At 40.5% G+C, this 13,489-nt stretch overlaps 1 protein-coding gene across 10 annotated transcripts in view; it reads left to right on the plus strand.

The window, feature by feature from the left end:
* The window catches only part of TTLL5 (tubulin tyrosine ligase like 5), a 125,159-nt gene extending 112,026 nt beyond the window's left edge, over positions 1 to 13,133 (plus strand). For 8 of the 10 annotated variants that reach the window (XR_005627094.1, XM_039705368.1, XM_039705371.1 and 5 more), the window contains 2 exons: positions 2,859 to 2,944; positions 12,573 to 13,133. Coding sequence is in view for 7 of the 10 variants with exons in the window: in XM_039705368.1 (XP_039561302.1) it covers positions 2,859 to 2,944; positions 12,573 to 12,613 (127 nt within the window). In the remaining 3 variants the exon portion in view is untranslated. Of the gene's footprint in view, positions 1 to 2,858; positions 2,945 to 12,572 lie in introns of those variants that run through there. The other 2 variants (XR_005627096.1, XR_005627095.1) reach the window with 2 other exon arrangements.
* The last annotated feature ends 356 nt before the right edge of the window (positions 13,134 to 13,489 follow it).

The raw sequence follows: 13,489 nt of genomic DNA on the forward strand, positions 1-13,489 counted from the left end.
AGCAGTAGAAGAGCCAAAGTTCTTCTTTATTGTAACTAGTACAGAAATAGGGTAGAAGGGAATCCATTTCTCTAGGGTTCAGGAAATCTGTCCCAGAGTGGGGAGGAGTTCTGACTGCAGTTGGACACAGAAGTAGCCAGCTTTTCTAGGATCCACTGGCCAAGCCTAGCAAATGTGCCAAAAGCAGATGATGATCACAGAGTGAGGCCCTGTAAAACATTGTGGCTCTGTTTTGTATCCTGTCTTACCCATGTGTGAAGTGTCTTTAGTGAGCCAGGTACATCACACACAGAAACTGAGTGCCCACTGATAAGAGGACAGGCAGCAACACATCTAACAGTCACTGGAACCCCTTTGGCTGTTTTGCTACTGCTGTACTGCAGCACACTTGTTTTTTCAGCTCCCGAATATCTGGGTTAATCAGGCTGCGTGACCCTTAGACATTTTTGGCAGTAAAAGCAGTGCATCTGAGAGACATGCCTTGATTTAACACCCTGACACAGCTGGGCTCACTAGACCTGTAGCTCGTAGCCCTTGGCTAGGCTCAGGTCATACACACAGATACACATGCAGGGGTACCCCATCCAAGAACAACAAAGAGGACCAAGCTTCCCTGGCTCTGGGTCTTTACTTCTGCTGCTGTCCTCTTGTCAAATTGGGGCTTTTTGTGATGTGAATGTGTTAGTGTCAGATCTCTCTGGTTCCACTGGCCCTTTAGATGCATCTGTAGCATCCCAGAAAGAAGTTGTTAAAACAAAGGTGTGCAAAATTCAGTCAAAAATATTTATCTTTCACCTGTGGAATGGAATTTGCAGTCTAAGGCTGGGCAGCTGAATGCTAGTCTAGTACCTAAATTAAGGAAGCCAGTATCAGTTTTGAGGAGGAGTTAGCCATATAGGAGATAAAAAAGAGCAATGACAGATATTTAAATGGAGGGGACAGTTGGGATTGTTTTTGTTAGTATTGAATAAGCGATGGAGAACATAACAACGGCTTGCACTGGAGAAGTGGAAGCAAAAACAATGGAGACATTGACAGTAGGAAACTGAGAAAAAGCAGTAGGATTTCAGTTTAAGCAATGGATATGTTCTGGCACTGAAGCTTTCATCAGGACAGCATAGAGAGTATGAGGAAGAGGTCTTGGCATGGTGGGAGATCCCAGGAGCAGAGCTGAGAATGAGCTCTCAAAATGAGGTGACTGCTGAAACTGCTAGAATCAAGGTACCCAATGGTGTGGGTAGGCAGAGAAGAAGGGCAAGTCTGTAGAGATAAAGGAATTCTCTGAACAATAAGGTAGAAGAGTGACTGTTTCCTGTTTTGCTTTTTTAATGTTGTACTTGCTGGTATTCATGATTAGTTTTTCAGCTACTAGTCTTGCATTCCACTTACAGAAGGGTGAGCTGAATTTGGCTGTCAGTTTAGCTGTGTAAACAAAGTGGACAAGCTAATTATGAGCATGGAACCTCTATGTAAGAAGCATAAAGATCCATCTGGATTCTCAGCTTCCAGAAGGACCATGCAATATCAGCAAAAAAACCCCCATAAGTACAGATCCAAAATTCTCTCCAAGAGACAATAAACACAGAAACAGGCACCTCATTTGACAATAGCATTTCCAGTTAAGACTGACTGAAAGTAAGGGATTGCGGTATGCAAATGTATCTGCATCCCTCTTCCTTCATGTGTAGACTGAAAGTCATTTCCCTGGAATCCAGCTGAAATAAAATGCAGGAGTTCCCTCTCTGTCCTTTTAGCTGTCAGAAACACCTGGATTTCTGGCAGTTTGCTGACCTTGAAATCTGGAAGCAAAAGGTTTCAGATAAAACCATAGAAACTGCATGTGTTTAAACGGTGAATTACTATTTAAACAGTGAGTAACAGTCAGTTAGTTGTCAGGGCATCCCATGGGGATTGGAGATCATGATGCTCTTCGGGGGAAGAGCTGACAGGAACTGTAACACTGCAGAGCTAAAAGAGTGAAGAAGGACTCTGGCAGAGATGAGTGTACACACAGAAAATCTGTAGTGATCGGAAATGAGTTGGGCCAGAAGGAAGAACAGCAAGGAGGAATAAGGGAGGAGCGAACAAACCAGGAATAAAAGGATAGTTGTATAGATTTTTAAGGACGGCATAGATGCTTGCAGCTGTATAGCTTGCCCTTCTCTTGTGAGTAGACCCAATTTTTCTGTAGGAGTACATGGTCTCAGTTTGCAATGAATCTTTCCGAGTCAAAGTGCAGTTGTAGTCTACAGAGTATAGTTTTGCTGTAACTCAAGTGCTGAGATCAATGCAGAAGGATTTGCATAAGGTATCTGCTTGAGGAATGGCACTGGATTACTGAAAATTAGATGCATCCCATGTGTCTCAGTTTGCAAGATAAGTGAGAAATCTTGACTAAATGAGCTCTCTCTGCTGAGGCAAGATGCAAAGACTTAACTCTTGAATGTAGTATGTTTTGACAGCATGTGCATTTCTGTGCAACAGTTGCTTAATCTCTTTAATTCAAATCATTGGACTAAGATGACCACAGCATTGCTATTTGCAATGTATGTTGGTGGTCCAGAACAATTTACTATCTTCTTTATACTCCAGAATCAGCTTCCAAGGCGTATGAGACAATTAAGTGTTTTAGTCACATTGAAATTTCCCTGGTGGCTTGAGTGTTCATTTGTCTTGCTCTGCTTTTTGGAGTCAGTTGCTGTCACTGCATTTTTCGTACCACGTTCAGGCACAGCTTCATGGTTACAGTCCCAGTGAGATTATGTAAATTAGGGGAGTTTTCATTTTTTTGTTTGAGGCTTCTATTCTTCCTTACTATATCACTTGCCTCTGTCTAATTTTATGGTTTTACCTCTTAGGTTGACCTCCACTGAAAAGCAACTGAATGGATTCCAGAACAGCCTTCACAATGCTGCACCCTGTGAGCCAGGGACATATTCCACAGGTGAGTGACAGTGCCAGAGACCGTGAAAGTGGGGATGGGTGTGCTGGGATGCTTTCATCTTTTTTCAAGAACTGGCAGGGGAAAAAACTTATCAGCAGGAAGAAACACAGCTGCCTCCTCTACATGTAGTGGCTCCTAGGTAACAGTCTGTGTTCAGCTGTGCAGGGAATTTATACCTCCTGGGATTAAAAAGACTAACCAGAAGGGAGCAGAGGCTGAGGTTTTTAGAGTTGGAAGACCCCCTTAAAATATGGCTGGGGAGGGAAAAAAACACCTTGGCTCAAGTGGTTCCTTTTTGCTTTAGACTTTGGCTCAAGATGCCCTCTTGTTTAAGCTTGGCCCGTAATAAAGGACCAGGACATTCTTTACATTTTTCTTTGGTCTTGGAAAAAAGCTCTTAGTGCAGATGCAGAAAGACATAGCTGAGACTTGTGAATCAGCTGCATAGTGAAGTCAAGTAGTAAATGTGAAAGCATCTGATAGAAAATCACTGAGAGTTACAGAATTAAATCTTCATCTTTCCCTAGTGGCTAATTAATTCAGACAGGTTTATCTGCTGATAAGTTCTGAGCAAATGAAGATCCAATCATTTATGCAGACCTATTGACAGGTAGAGCATAGTCTTGTAAACCCATACTATCTGTGGCTCACAGTAATTTGTGATAGTGTAGTGGAATATGTGGAGACAATATGTTCCAGAATGCTTTGAAAAATTATGTTTCTGATCTTCTGTTTTGAAATGGAACTGTGCAAACATGACTTAAGTGTCACTAATGCAGTGATCTCTGTGTTTTCAGAGGCTGAAAGAAAAGTTTGTGGAGGGGTTCATCTCTTGGATATTAATCTCTGAAACTTAAAATATGACATTTCCTTTATTTATGTCAGTGATTTTTTTGCTGATCCTCTACCACAAACATTCAGCTAATGCACTTAACATACAGTTCCAAACTGCCTCCCACACTTTACCACCTGCCAAAAACTCCAGTTTTCCTACCAGAAATTTTATAGAGTGAATGGCCACAGTCAATATAAAACACCCTATGGTACACTGGAACATGACAGTGTACTCTGGCATATAGTGGGATTATCAAAGCAAATAAAATTATGTCAACCCTCTATTATGTGTATAGCTAAATCAAAAGTTTTGGTCTACTGTATAGTGCAATTTAAGTTTTTAGTACAGTATATAAAACAAGGTTAGAGATAAATTTAAAAGTAAATGTAAAAATGAAGTTCTCAATATATTGACAAAACTGATTTGTTGAATGGACTTAAAAGAAGTCATGCTGGATTCTGCCTTCTTTTTCACATTTTCAAGAGTACTGTTACAGTTGCCACCCTGTAATTTTCACCTTTCCTGGAGAATCTCTTCATCTCCTCTGGATACTGTTGTTATGTGTGTCCATGATAACTGTAGGTAGCATTTTGCTATCCATCCCCATTTCTGTGAATACCTGCACAGTGCATGCATGAAGATGGATGATAATATGAATGATGGTATGCAACAGCCAGAGCTGGAGCAATAATAGAGGCTAGATAACAACTGTGAAGCTCAGGAGTCACTCCTCTGTGAATAATTGTAATCCAGTGAGAATTGAGAACTTCAGCTCATGTTTCCTTCTGTAGAACTGGTCTAGCTGCATTGTGCTAAACTACCCTCTCTGAAGCTGAAACAAAGGGTTAGCCTGCTGTTTAACTAAGAGGATCAGGGCTTAGGTAGAGCCCAGGTTTGGCTAGGGGTAGGCTAGTAGAACCATGATGGGTGGGTCACTCAAAGCTTTCTTGCTGCTAAGAGAGGTCTATAGCTCCAAGAACAGTGTTAAATATTGCCATGATTAAACTAACTAGAGCAAAATGTTTCTTTGAAACTGGGGAATGATATTTTCTTCAGCTTTGCACCAAGCTACTGGTATGTGTCAGAGGCTGTTGTGCCCAGTTTGTGTCTCAGAAACTACTCTGCAGTAGTAGTCCTTGCTGCAGGAACAGCTGTTTTTCTTCTTCACTCTCTCCATTGATTGCTTACACTAGGGCCCCAATTTCCCCTCAGCAGCAGTTTACTTGGGGTTACTGTTTCACATGTATTTAGTATCTTAGATACCGACTGGAGGGGTTGGACACACAAGTCATAAAGCAAATCACAGAATAAACTGCAAGCATTTAAAGATGGAAGGCTGTGAAAAGCTGCAGATACAAAAGAGGAACCAGGCAGAACCGCTGTATAAACACATACACACAGATGTTGAGAAATGTCTGAGAAGCTTGAATAGGCCTTCTCCTCTAACAGCCTATCTGAGAACAGTTATGGGGCTCCGTGAAGAACCATAAAGGTGTCATAAGTGATCTTACCTTGAGCCAGGATGTTGCTGAGAAGAGAGAGTCAGGCAGTATGGAAACTTTTAACTAGACTGTCCAGAAGACAGTTGACTAGTGGTTAGTGCTGCAGCTGTAAAATAGCAGTTATAGACACTGATGTGCAGTGGGTTCAGGCTCCTGAGAACAGATCCTTTGAAATAAAAGGGAAAATAAAAGTCACCATTTCTGCAAGGTAGCTCAGGATTCTGAAACAAGCCACCACTACAATAAAAGTAGCCTTATCCTCATTTCACAGAGAGGCAGAAGTTGTGGGAGCTGTCTGTCACTGGTGTAATGAGAGGGAAGGCAAAGAGCCTTATGACTCTATACAGCCAGGAATCTAAATTTGTAAGATAGCATATGGGGGTTATTTGTAGTGTCTGAAGAGACAGGTTCTTAGCAAAATTTGTGGAAGTTTAGCAGGATTTATTCTAATAAAGAAATACTAAGAATTACTAGCTCTAGGGAACATTTAAATTGCTTGTGACCTGAGTTTTCACTGAACACCCAGCTACTTTCAGTGGGTTACTGAAAATAGAGCCATTAACACATTGCTTTTTTTGTTCTGTGTTACTTTGAGGGTCCCTCAGCATGATTGTTTCCCTTTTTGTGGAATTCAGCATTTTAGTTAGTATTATTGAAACAGGGTGATTTTGAATTAAGGAACCAGTTCTCTTTTCAAAAAGTCTTCTTCAGAGTATAGCTTGCTGAGTAACAGCTAAGTACTGTGGTTGGTTGTTCAGGTCCAGGTTGTCTTTAGGAGGCTGTGCTTGGTATATGGAGGCTGTGCTTGAGTTCAAATGATGGTCAGGTTGGTCATTTTTGTTTTACTGTATATTTTAAGAATATAAGGTGTATGGAGACATTTCGCCATGTTTTGCTGGTTTATTTTCCTTTCCTCTCAAGTGGCATTAGATAAATAGTATGTGAGTTTGTTTTCTCCATAAAGTGAAGGTCTAGGAAAAAAAGTCATTTTTCACCAGAATTTAGCTTTTGAACAAGCTGGCAAGAAATATCAAGAATTTTTTTGTAGTTATGTGTTGATCTCAAAATTAGAAATTATTTCTATTTGATTATTCTTCATTTTTGAAAATGCTAACACAAAGGAGGTTTTGGGGAGACCAGAGGATGAAGAGCACTTTATGAAAATATAACAGCATAGTCCAAGCAGCTTCTCTGTTCCTGAATTGGACTCTTGTCTCCAAGAGTCTGGAGAGAAGAACAATCTTGAAAGTATAGTTAACCCCTCGGTGCATCTGTAGAGTAGATACTCAAGTTGATTTTATTTGGTTTGGTTTGATATGCAAAGGTTAACAGCAACTGTTGAGTTGCTGTATGAATGACACCTGTGTTCTTTAGGCTTTTATCCTTCATTTGCTGCCAGCTTCTTTAGAGTTTGTGACATTTTTATTTTAAAAGCTTCAGAAGACAGAACACCTCTGGGGTTCTGTTTTGCTATGACAAAAACATAATGTACTGATAAACTATATAATTACAAATATGAATCATTAAAGCTGTGCAAGACTGATGGCTCCAAACTTGACAGGACCTTCATCTTTCCATAATCAGACTGATTAACAGTAATGCAGTTTTATTATGCTGATGTTTATATTACCAGGGTCCACATAACTCTTCCACTGTGTCTGCTGAGAGGAAAATACATAAGCATAAGAATTAGAGGAGGTCAAAATTAATAATAAGCATTTCAAGTTTAACAGTGAAGATTGCTAATTCATGCAAAGTCTTGGATCTCTACCTAGTCGGGTTGAAAACATGAGTCTAAAACTAATTTATTTGTATTTTAGTTCTCTGGAGAATACTTGATGCAGAAAGTGAGTGTCAAAACTCAAGTCTGAAACTAGGATGAAACTTCTTGAGCTAGTTGGAATAGACTTGATTTTATTTCCCATGATTCTCAGTTCTGTAGTTGTGCTTAGTTGCAGGGTGATGAACAGTTGTCTGTTTATTTTAGACATTCACCTGCCTCTGTATCTGCATGATGCCAAGTCCACAAAGTATGCAACTCTTTGAAATAAAGTGTGTTATCATCTGTAAGGGCTTGAAACTGCATCCTGAACTGCAAAGAGACTAGAAGAATATGGGGATTAATAAAATGGCTTGGATCTAATCCATGTAGAAGACAGGCTGCTATTCTTAATTTTCTAGTGATATCCTCCTTTAGGCTAAGGTGGAGAGCAATGTCTGAAAGTCATCCAAATATGATGGGTGTGTAAGCAGTGTGGTCCAGTATGGAGCAATGAATGGAGCCTGCTTGTAAACTGGCAACACTAATGAGCACTTTTGTACTCACTCTTCTCACCATCTAGCATGCCTCAAATTTTTTTCACTTTACAGAAAAGCTACAAGTAGACTGTATATTTCTGAAGTTTTTTATATCCAAGATTATTGTATGGACCTTCAAAACAAGGTCATATTGTTATAGGTCTTGTTATTGGAGACCTGAAATTAGAGTTTGTATTGGAGGTGCTAAGTCTTGACTGGCTGTTGCTTACCCACAGCTTGAACATAGTTCTTGAAATGCAGCCTCTTTAGATTCCTTTAGCAGGTATGCAAATGTACAAGCTTCTAAATTGTCCTGGTCCAGGAAAAAAAAAAAAAGGCAAGTAAACACAGCAGGCATATAAACAAGACACATACAATTACTTAATATTTTTTGCTGTATCTAAACAAACAAAAAAACGTGTGGAATTTGGAGATTCTTTTATCAACAAGAATGTCTCAACTCTCTTGGAGCCTAAAGGGTGGGGATGGGATGTAATATGTACTGTTACCACTGTGCATGGCCTGTGTCAGTCTTCCAGCCATTTGTTACAGTGGAGTGGAATTCCCAGCTGCCCAGCCTTGTCCAGACTTCCTCAGCTTCTGCCAGGTTCCCTGCAGCCTTGGAAAGCAGTAGATTGTTGAACACCAATGTGTTTATTTTTATGTTGTTACCACATTCCCAGGAGGAACCTTGACTATGATTTCAGCTGGTCTCACCACACTGTCCAAATCCTTCATCAGGAGCAGCTGGGAATAGAAATCACTCAGGTTTCTCCACAGCACATTGCTGGTACACTTCCTCCTTCTCAGTAATCCTGTTAATTCCAGTCTTCATTTGCCACCCTCATGGTTCTCTGTGTTGTTGCTGTGACTGACTGCACAAATGGTCTTCAGTTCAAAAGATGACCTTCAAATGGGCACCTCAAGTAACCTCTTCCTCAGACTGCTTTGAAGACCCAGGCACAAGGTATCTTATGACACAAAAGAGCAACTTTTGATGTCACCTCGTTACTTGTCTTTGTCCAGGAATGGAGTGGTGATGAGCTCTTGCACATAATCCTTTCAGAGCCACCTGTCTGGCTGAGAAGCTCTGGGTGGATCATTGAAGAGGGAGCTCCTGTGTGATATCCAGCACTTTGCATTTCTGGTGCAGTCTCTCACCCTGCATATAGCCTTTGTTAACAGCAGTTCTGTCAGTATCTCTGTAATGCTGTCTCCATGCAGAGAAAGGATCATTGAGAAACAGAACTAGTCTCTTTTATCATACTTTGGAAAGCTGGGCTTGACTTGAATCCTACTATTGTGCCTCCCTTTTTGGGAGGGCAAAGAATCAGTTACAATGGAGGATATTTAGTTGCACATTTGTTCTTATCTTCCTAAAGCCATTGTTTTTTTATGCATCACAAAAACATCCTGAGTAATTTCTCTCTTACCTTACTGACTTCCACAGTTTTATAAGGAGAGCACACAGGAAGGGGTAAATATAATTTCACTGCCTTCTTTAGTTGCTCAGTCAGTCCCAGGTCAGATAATGACACGCAAGCCTCTAGTATCAGATGGGCCTGAAGGGAAAAGAGAATGGTAAAGAGGCTTTTTTATATCCCATTTCTTAGTACTCTTTGGAGGGGCAGGGAACTATTGTCTTATGACTAACAATGAGCAAATATTGATGTTTCAAATCAGCACCTTTAAATAGATACAAGTTATCAACAGGACATGACTGTGTTAGAGTTCTGAGAAAAGTGTATGTAAGTCTCATTAAGTCTCAGCAGAGTGTAAAGTGCTGCCAGAAGCAGCATTCCAGGCCCTTCTCAGATGATATTATCCAACTCAGGCATCGCCTCTCAGATAGAACTGAGGGTCAGTGTTCCCTTCTGATCATCAGAAATTACATTTATTCCTTAACTTGTGAGAGCAACCTGCCTCTCACAGCTTTACTCAAACTTTTGCCTTTCTTTTTTGAAAGGAAGGAGCTTTTTCCTGTTGCTGCTGATCTCATGCCACTGAAAGGACATTCCACATCTCAGGACTCTTCCTGAGAAAGCAGGAGAAAATGGAAAGAACAGTCTTTACAGTCAACTAACCTGTCTAAGAGCTAGAACTCAGCTTGAATTTTAGGAGCCTTCACTTCTGACTAACTCAGGAGCAGGATAAGTGATGACTGCAGGCAGTTGGCATTTTTGCCTGACAGGAAGCTTGGGCATTGCTTGTTCTCAGTAGTGAGGCGATGGCGAACTGCCTGTGTTTCCTTGCTGTGTTGGAAATGTCATTCAATATCAGGTGTGCAAAGACACAGGAGAGGTTATATAATATTTTTGCTGCTTCTGTCTCACATCTGGTCCTTTGGCATTAAGTTACCTATAGAGGGAATAACTTTGCCCATCCAAATTGGATTTTGTTTTAATCTGGCATTGTTTTACTGAGGCTAAAAATAGAAGCCACAATGCGTGTGAATAGGCTAAAACGTGTATCTGAAGTTATGAAATGAAATGTGGGGAAGAGCCAGAGAAGAGGGAGCTACAGTGAACCAGGGAGTAGAGAGGTGAATAGGAGAAATCAGAAAGAAGGCTGTCAAGTACAGAAGGACATTAGCAGTTGGGATGAGAGTGTGGTAAGTGTCTTTAACATGGGGAGCAGGAAGGCTCATGCTGACTTCCACTGGTATTTCTCTACTTGTCAGTGAGTCTGCTGGCTGCTTTTTTATGCAGGAAGACTTCTCTGGAATACAGTTGTATATACTGTTCATGGCATACACATCACACTCCCCATCCCCCAAGAAAATTTTCATGATTTGGAACTTCTGCTTTCCCTTGCCTGCCTGGTCCAACAAGTCAGGTTGAAATTGTGCCCAAAATATGGGGGGAGGGAAGGGTGGCTTTCTGTTTGTTGTCAGCTGTCCTGGCTTGCTAGTGTCAGTCACCCATGGATATAAATAAACCCCATTTATTTATTGCCTTTCTTAGTTATACTATATATTATCAAGAGAATGCTGAGCATCATTCTAAGATCAGAAATTCACTCTGGAATTAAAAAAACCTGAATTTCTAGGATAAATTTCTAGCTTTTCAGGGAGAAAGAAAGTTCCTGCTTTCAAGACTAGATTCAGGAGACTTCAAGAAAACTTTCTGCAGGTAAGATGAAACAGTCCAAACTAGCTGTAAAAAATATTAGCATGGGCTCCTGACCCAGTACTGTCATCTAGCCTTGTGCTTGTTTCTGTCTTATTCCTGCAGCTTGGAAGCACAGTAGATTAGGTGCCGGTTTGTGAACAAAGCTATGTACATCTGTGCTGGGAGTCTATGTGGCAGTGAATTTTAGTGTGCAGATATCTCTTAAATGACTTCATGCAACTCCTTTGATTTTCTTGTGACTCAGAATCATATCCATAAAAGGGAGATAATCCTTTTCTTCCCACTGTGACTGTTCTGAGTTTTTGAGGTGCAGTCATGGGTGACATAATAGTGTGTAAACATGTGGACAGACATATGGGCAGATACTTTGACACCTCATGGCAGGCAGAGAATAAAGGAGGCTCATGCTGTTGTATGTGGTGATTCACTGCAATGACTCTCTATCACTGGAGAGAATCAACCCTTAATGCTGGCTTCTGTCAGCAGTGAGCTTTTTTTCTGTTCCCACTACTCAACCAGAACCTCCATCTACTCAAATGCAAGGAGATGGAATGTTCACCAGTAGCTTTGAAATTATCAAACTTCAGAGCATTATATACATTCATATTTATGAAACTAATGAATTGTCAGTGAGCTCCACTCTTGGTAGGAACATACATATTTACTTGTAGACATAGGAATGTCCCTCTCTGTGCCGAGCCCTCAGGGTACAAGAATATACAAGAACTCAAGGAAAGTGATTTTAACTCAGTTTGTGAGAAAAGACAACTGTGTTATGCATTTCTGTAGGAATAGGACGGGTCAAACATCTTCAAAACAGGAAAATGGAGTTGAAGTTGGCTGCCTTCTCTCATGTGCCTTTGTTTCCTTAATTTCAGCATATTGCCAAGGAATACGTTTCTGGACTGGTATCCCATCTTAATGCACATGGTTGACAGTTTAGCTCCTAATTCAGTTTTCAAACTTTCTGTGTGGTGACATAGCTGGCAATTCCACTTTCTAAACATCTTTCCAGATCCTCTCTGCTCTGTGATGTTTGGCTGTATGCTGGACTTTCAAGGAGAGTGAGTGTATTTTCTTTAAATATAGTGATATTTTTAATAAACATCTCTCAACAAATGTCACTCATGTTTAGGAGCAAGCTGATGTGCCAAATACACAGGACAAGCTTTACCTACTAGATTAGCTGTAAAATGCAAGCTGTCCAAAATAAACTTGGTACATTTCTAAGTGTTTTGGTTTTTTCTTTTTAAAGGGCTGTCTAAGGATGTTTAAGTAAAAGAAGTGAAGATGACATTGACATTTTCCCATAATGTGCCTAAATAGTCAAATGCTGCAATATGTAGAAGTCAGAACTGTATCTTTATAATACTTGGGCGAGGCAGGGGGGGTGAAATTCCATATTCCCAATGTGTTTCTTTTTAAAGATCAACCTTTCACACCCCTAGCTCTCCTGCAGCAAGGTCCTCAGCATGTGTTGGAGTGGGGAAGTAGACTCCCATGCAAGCAAATGAGTAAAAGACCCAAAGAAAGAGATAAAGTATATTGCTATGGGAGAAAGATTTAGAGGAGGGTGCATGTGAAGAGATGAGTCACGTGAGTCAGAAGCAAGAGTGAAGAAGGTATTCTGGTGCTTGAAAGGAATACCAGAAGTACTTTTTCACACAGTAGCTTACTAAGTCAGGTTTTGTTATACTGGTCTGTGATCTCATCTGTTGTGGCAGAGAGGTTGTGTGATAGGAACACCCAGGTTTCTGATGATGGCTGAGATTTGCAGAGCAGTGCATCAGTTTTCCCCACAAAACAGTCCTCCATGATTGCTCAAAATCTTTGAGTAAAAAAACTTTGGTTTTTTTTCCCAGCTTCTGCTCGCAGAGAAGGATTGACTCAGAACTCCAGGTGAGGAATCCCAAGAGTTCCTTCAAGTATGGGACAAAGGAAGAAGCAGCAGCAGTGACTTCACACCATCACATTCCCGTATCAGGCAAAAAGGAGAGAAGAGGGGGCCTTGGTGAGAGAACAATCCACTGAAAAGGGTATCTAAACATCTGTGAAAGCAGATTGTGGTGATACACCTGCAAGCTGAGATGAATGAATGCTTCTGAGAGCATCTGCTGCTGAGTCTTTATCTCTTCCTTCCATTTCTTGCTGATCACTAACTGTGAGATCTTTCTGTAAGACAAAAGATCTTTACTGCAGCTGTTCTTCCTAAAGTCCAGGTTTGAACATGAAGTCTAACTTGCTCAGCCATCCAGTCTGGTAATAGCCAAGATTCCACGCTTTCATCACATGGCAACCATCACCAGAGAAAAACATTAGAACATGCAACTGGAGATGTCTGTGTTGGTTGCCATCTTGAATTTTGGCACACAGCCATAGAAATTAACAGTTTAAATAAAGTCATTTCATTTGTTTGTTTTGGTTATAATTTCAGTTATTAATTCACACACCCAAAATATTTGCTCTTATTATACTGGACAGGATTTTAAAGCTGTCTTTGTTTCACTGTAGGATACTTGTATTCTGTGTGGTTTATTTCTGTATTTTGATTTCTGTTTGTTTAGACTTTGTAAACTTTTTTAATTGGCTGAAGTTTGCAGACCCAGGCTTGAACCCTAAGGCCCAGGTGGCTCTTATCAGTTGCAATAGTGTCTTGGTGAAGCACTCCAGTTAAAATTTGCCTGATGTTGTGAAAATTAGTTTGCTTGTGTTAGAAAACAATGTCAGCAGCTGGAATTTGTATTGGAGAGAAGATCCATCTATCCTTAAAATGAACAGG

Source organism: Passer montanus, unplaced genomic scaffold (assembly GCF_014805655.1).
Source record: "Passer montanus isolate IOZ18808 unplaced genomic scaffold, ASM1480565v1 scaffold18, whole genome shotgun sequence".
NCBI lineage: Eukaryota > Metazoa > Chordata > Aves > Passeriformes > Passeridae > Passer > Passer montanus.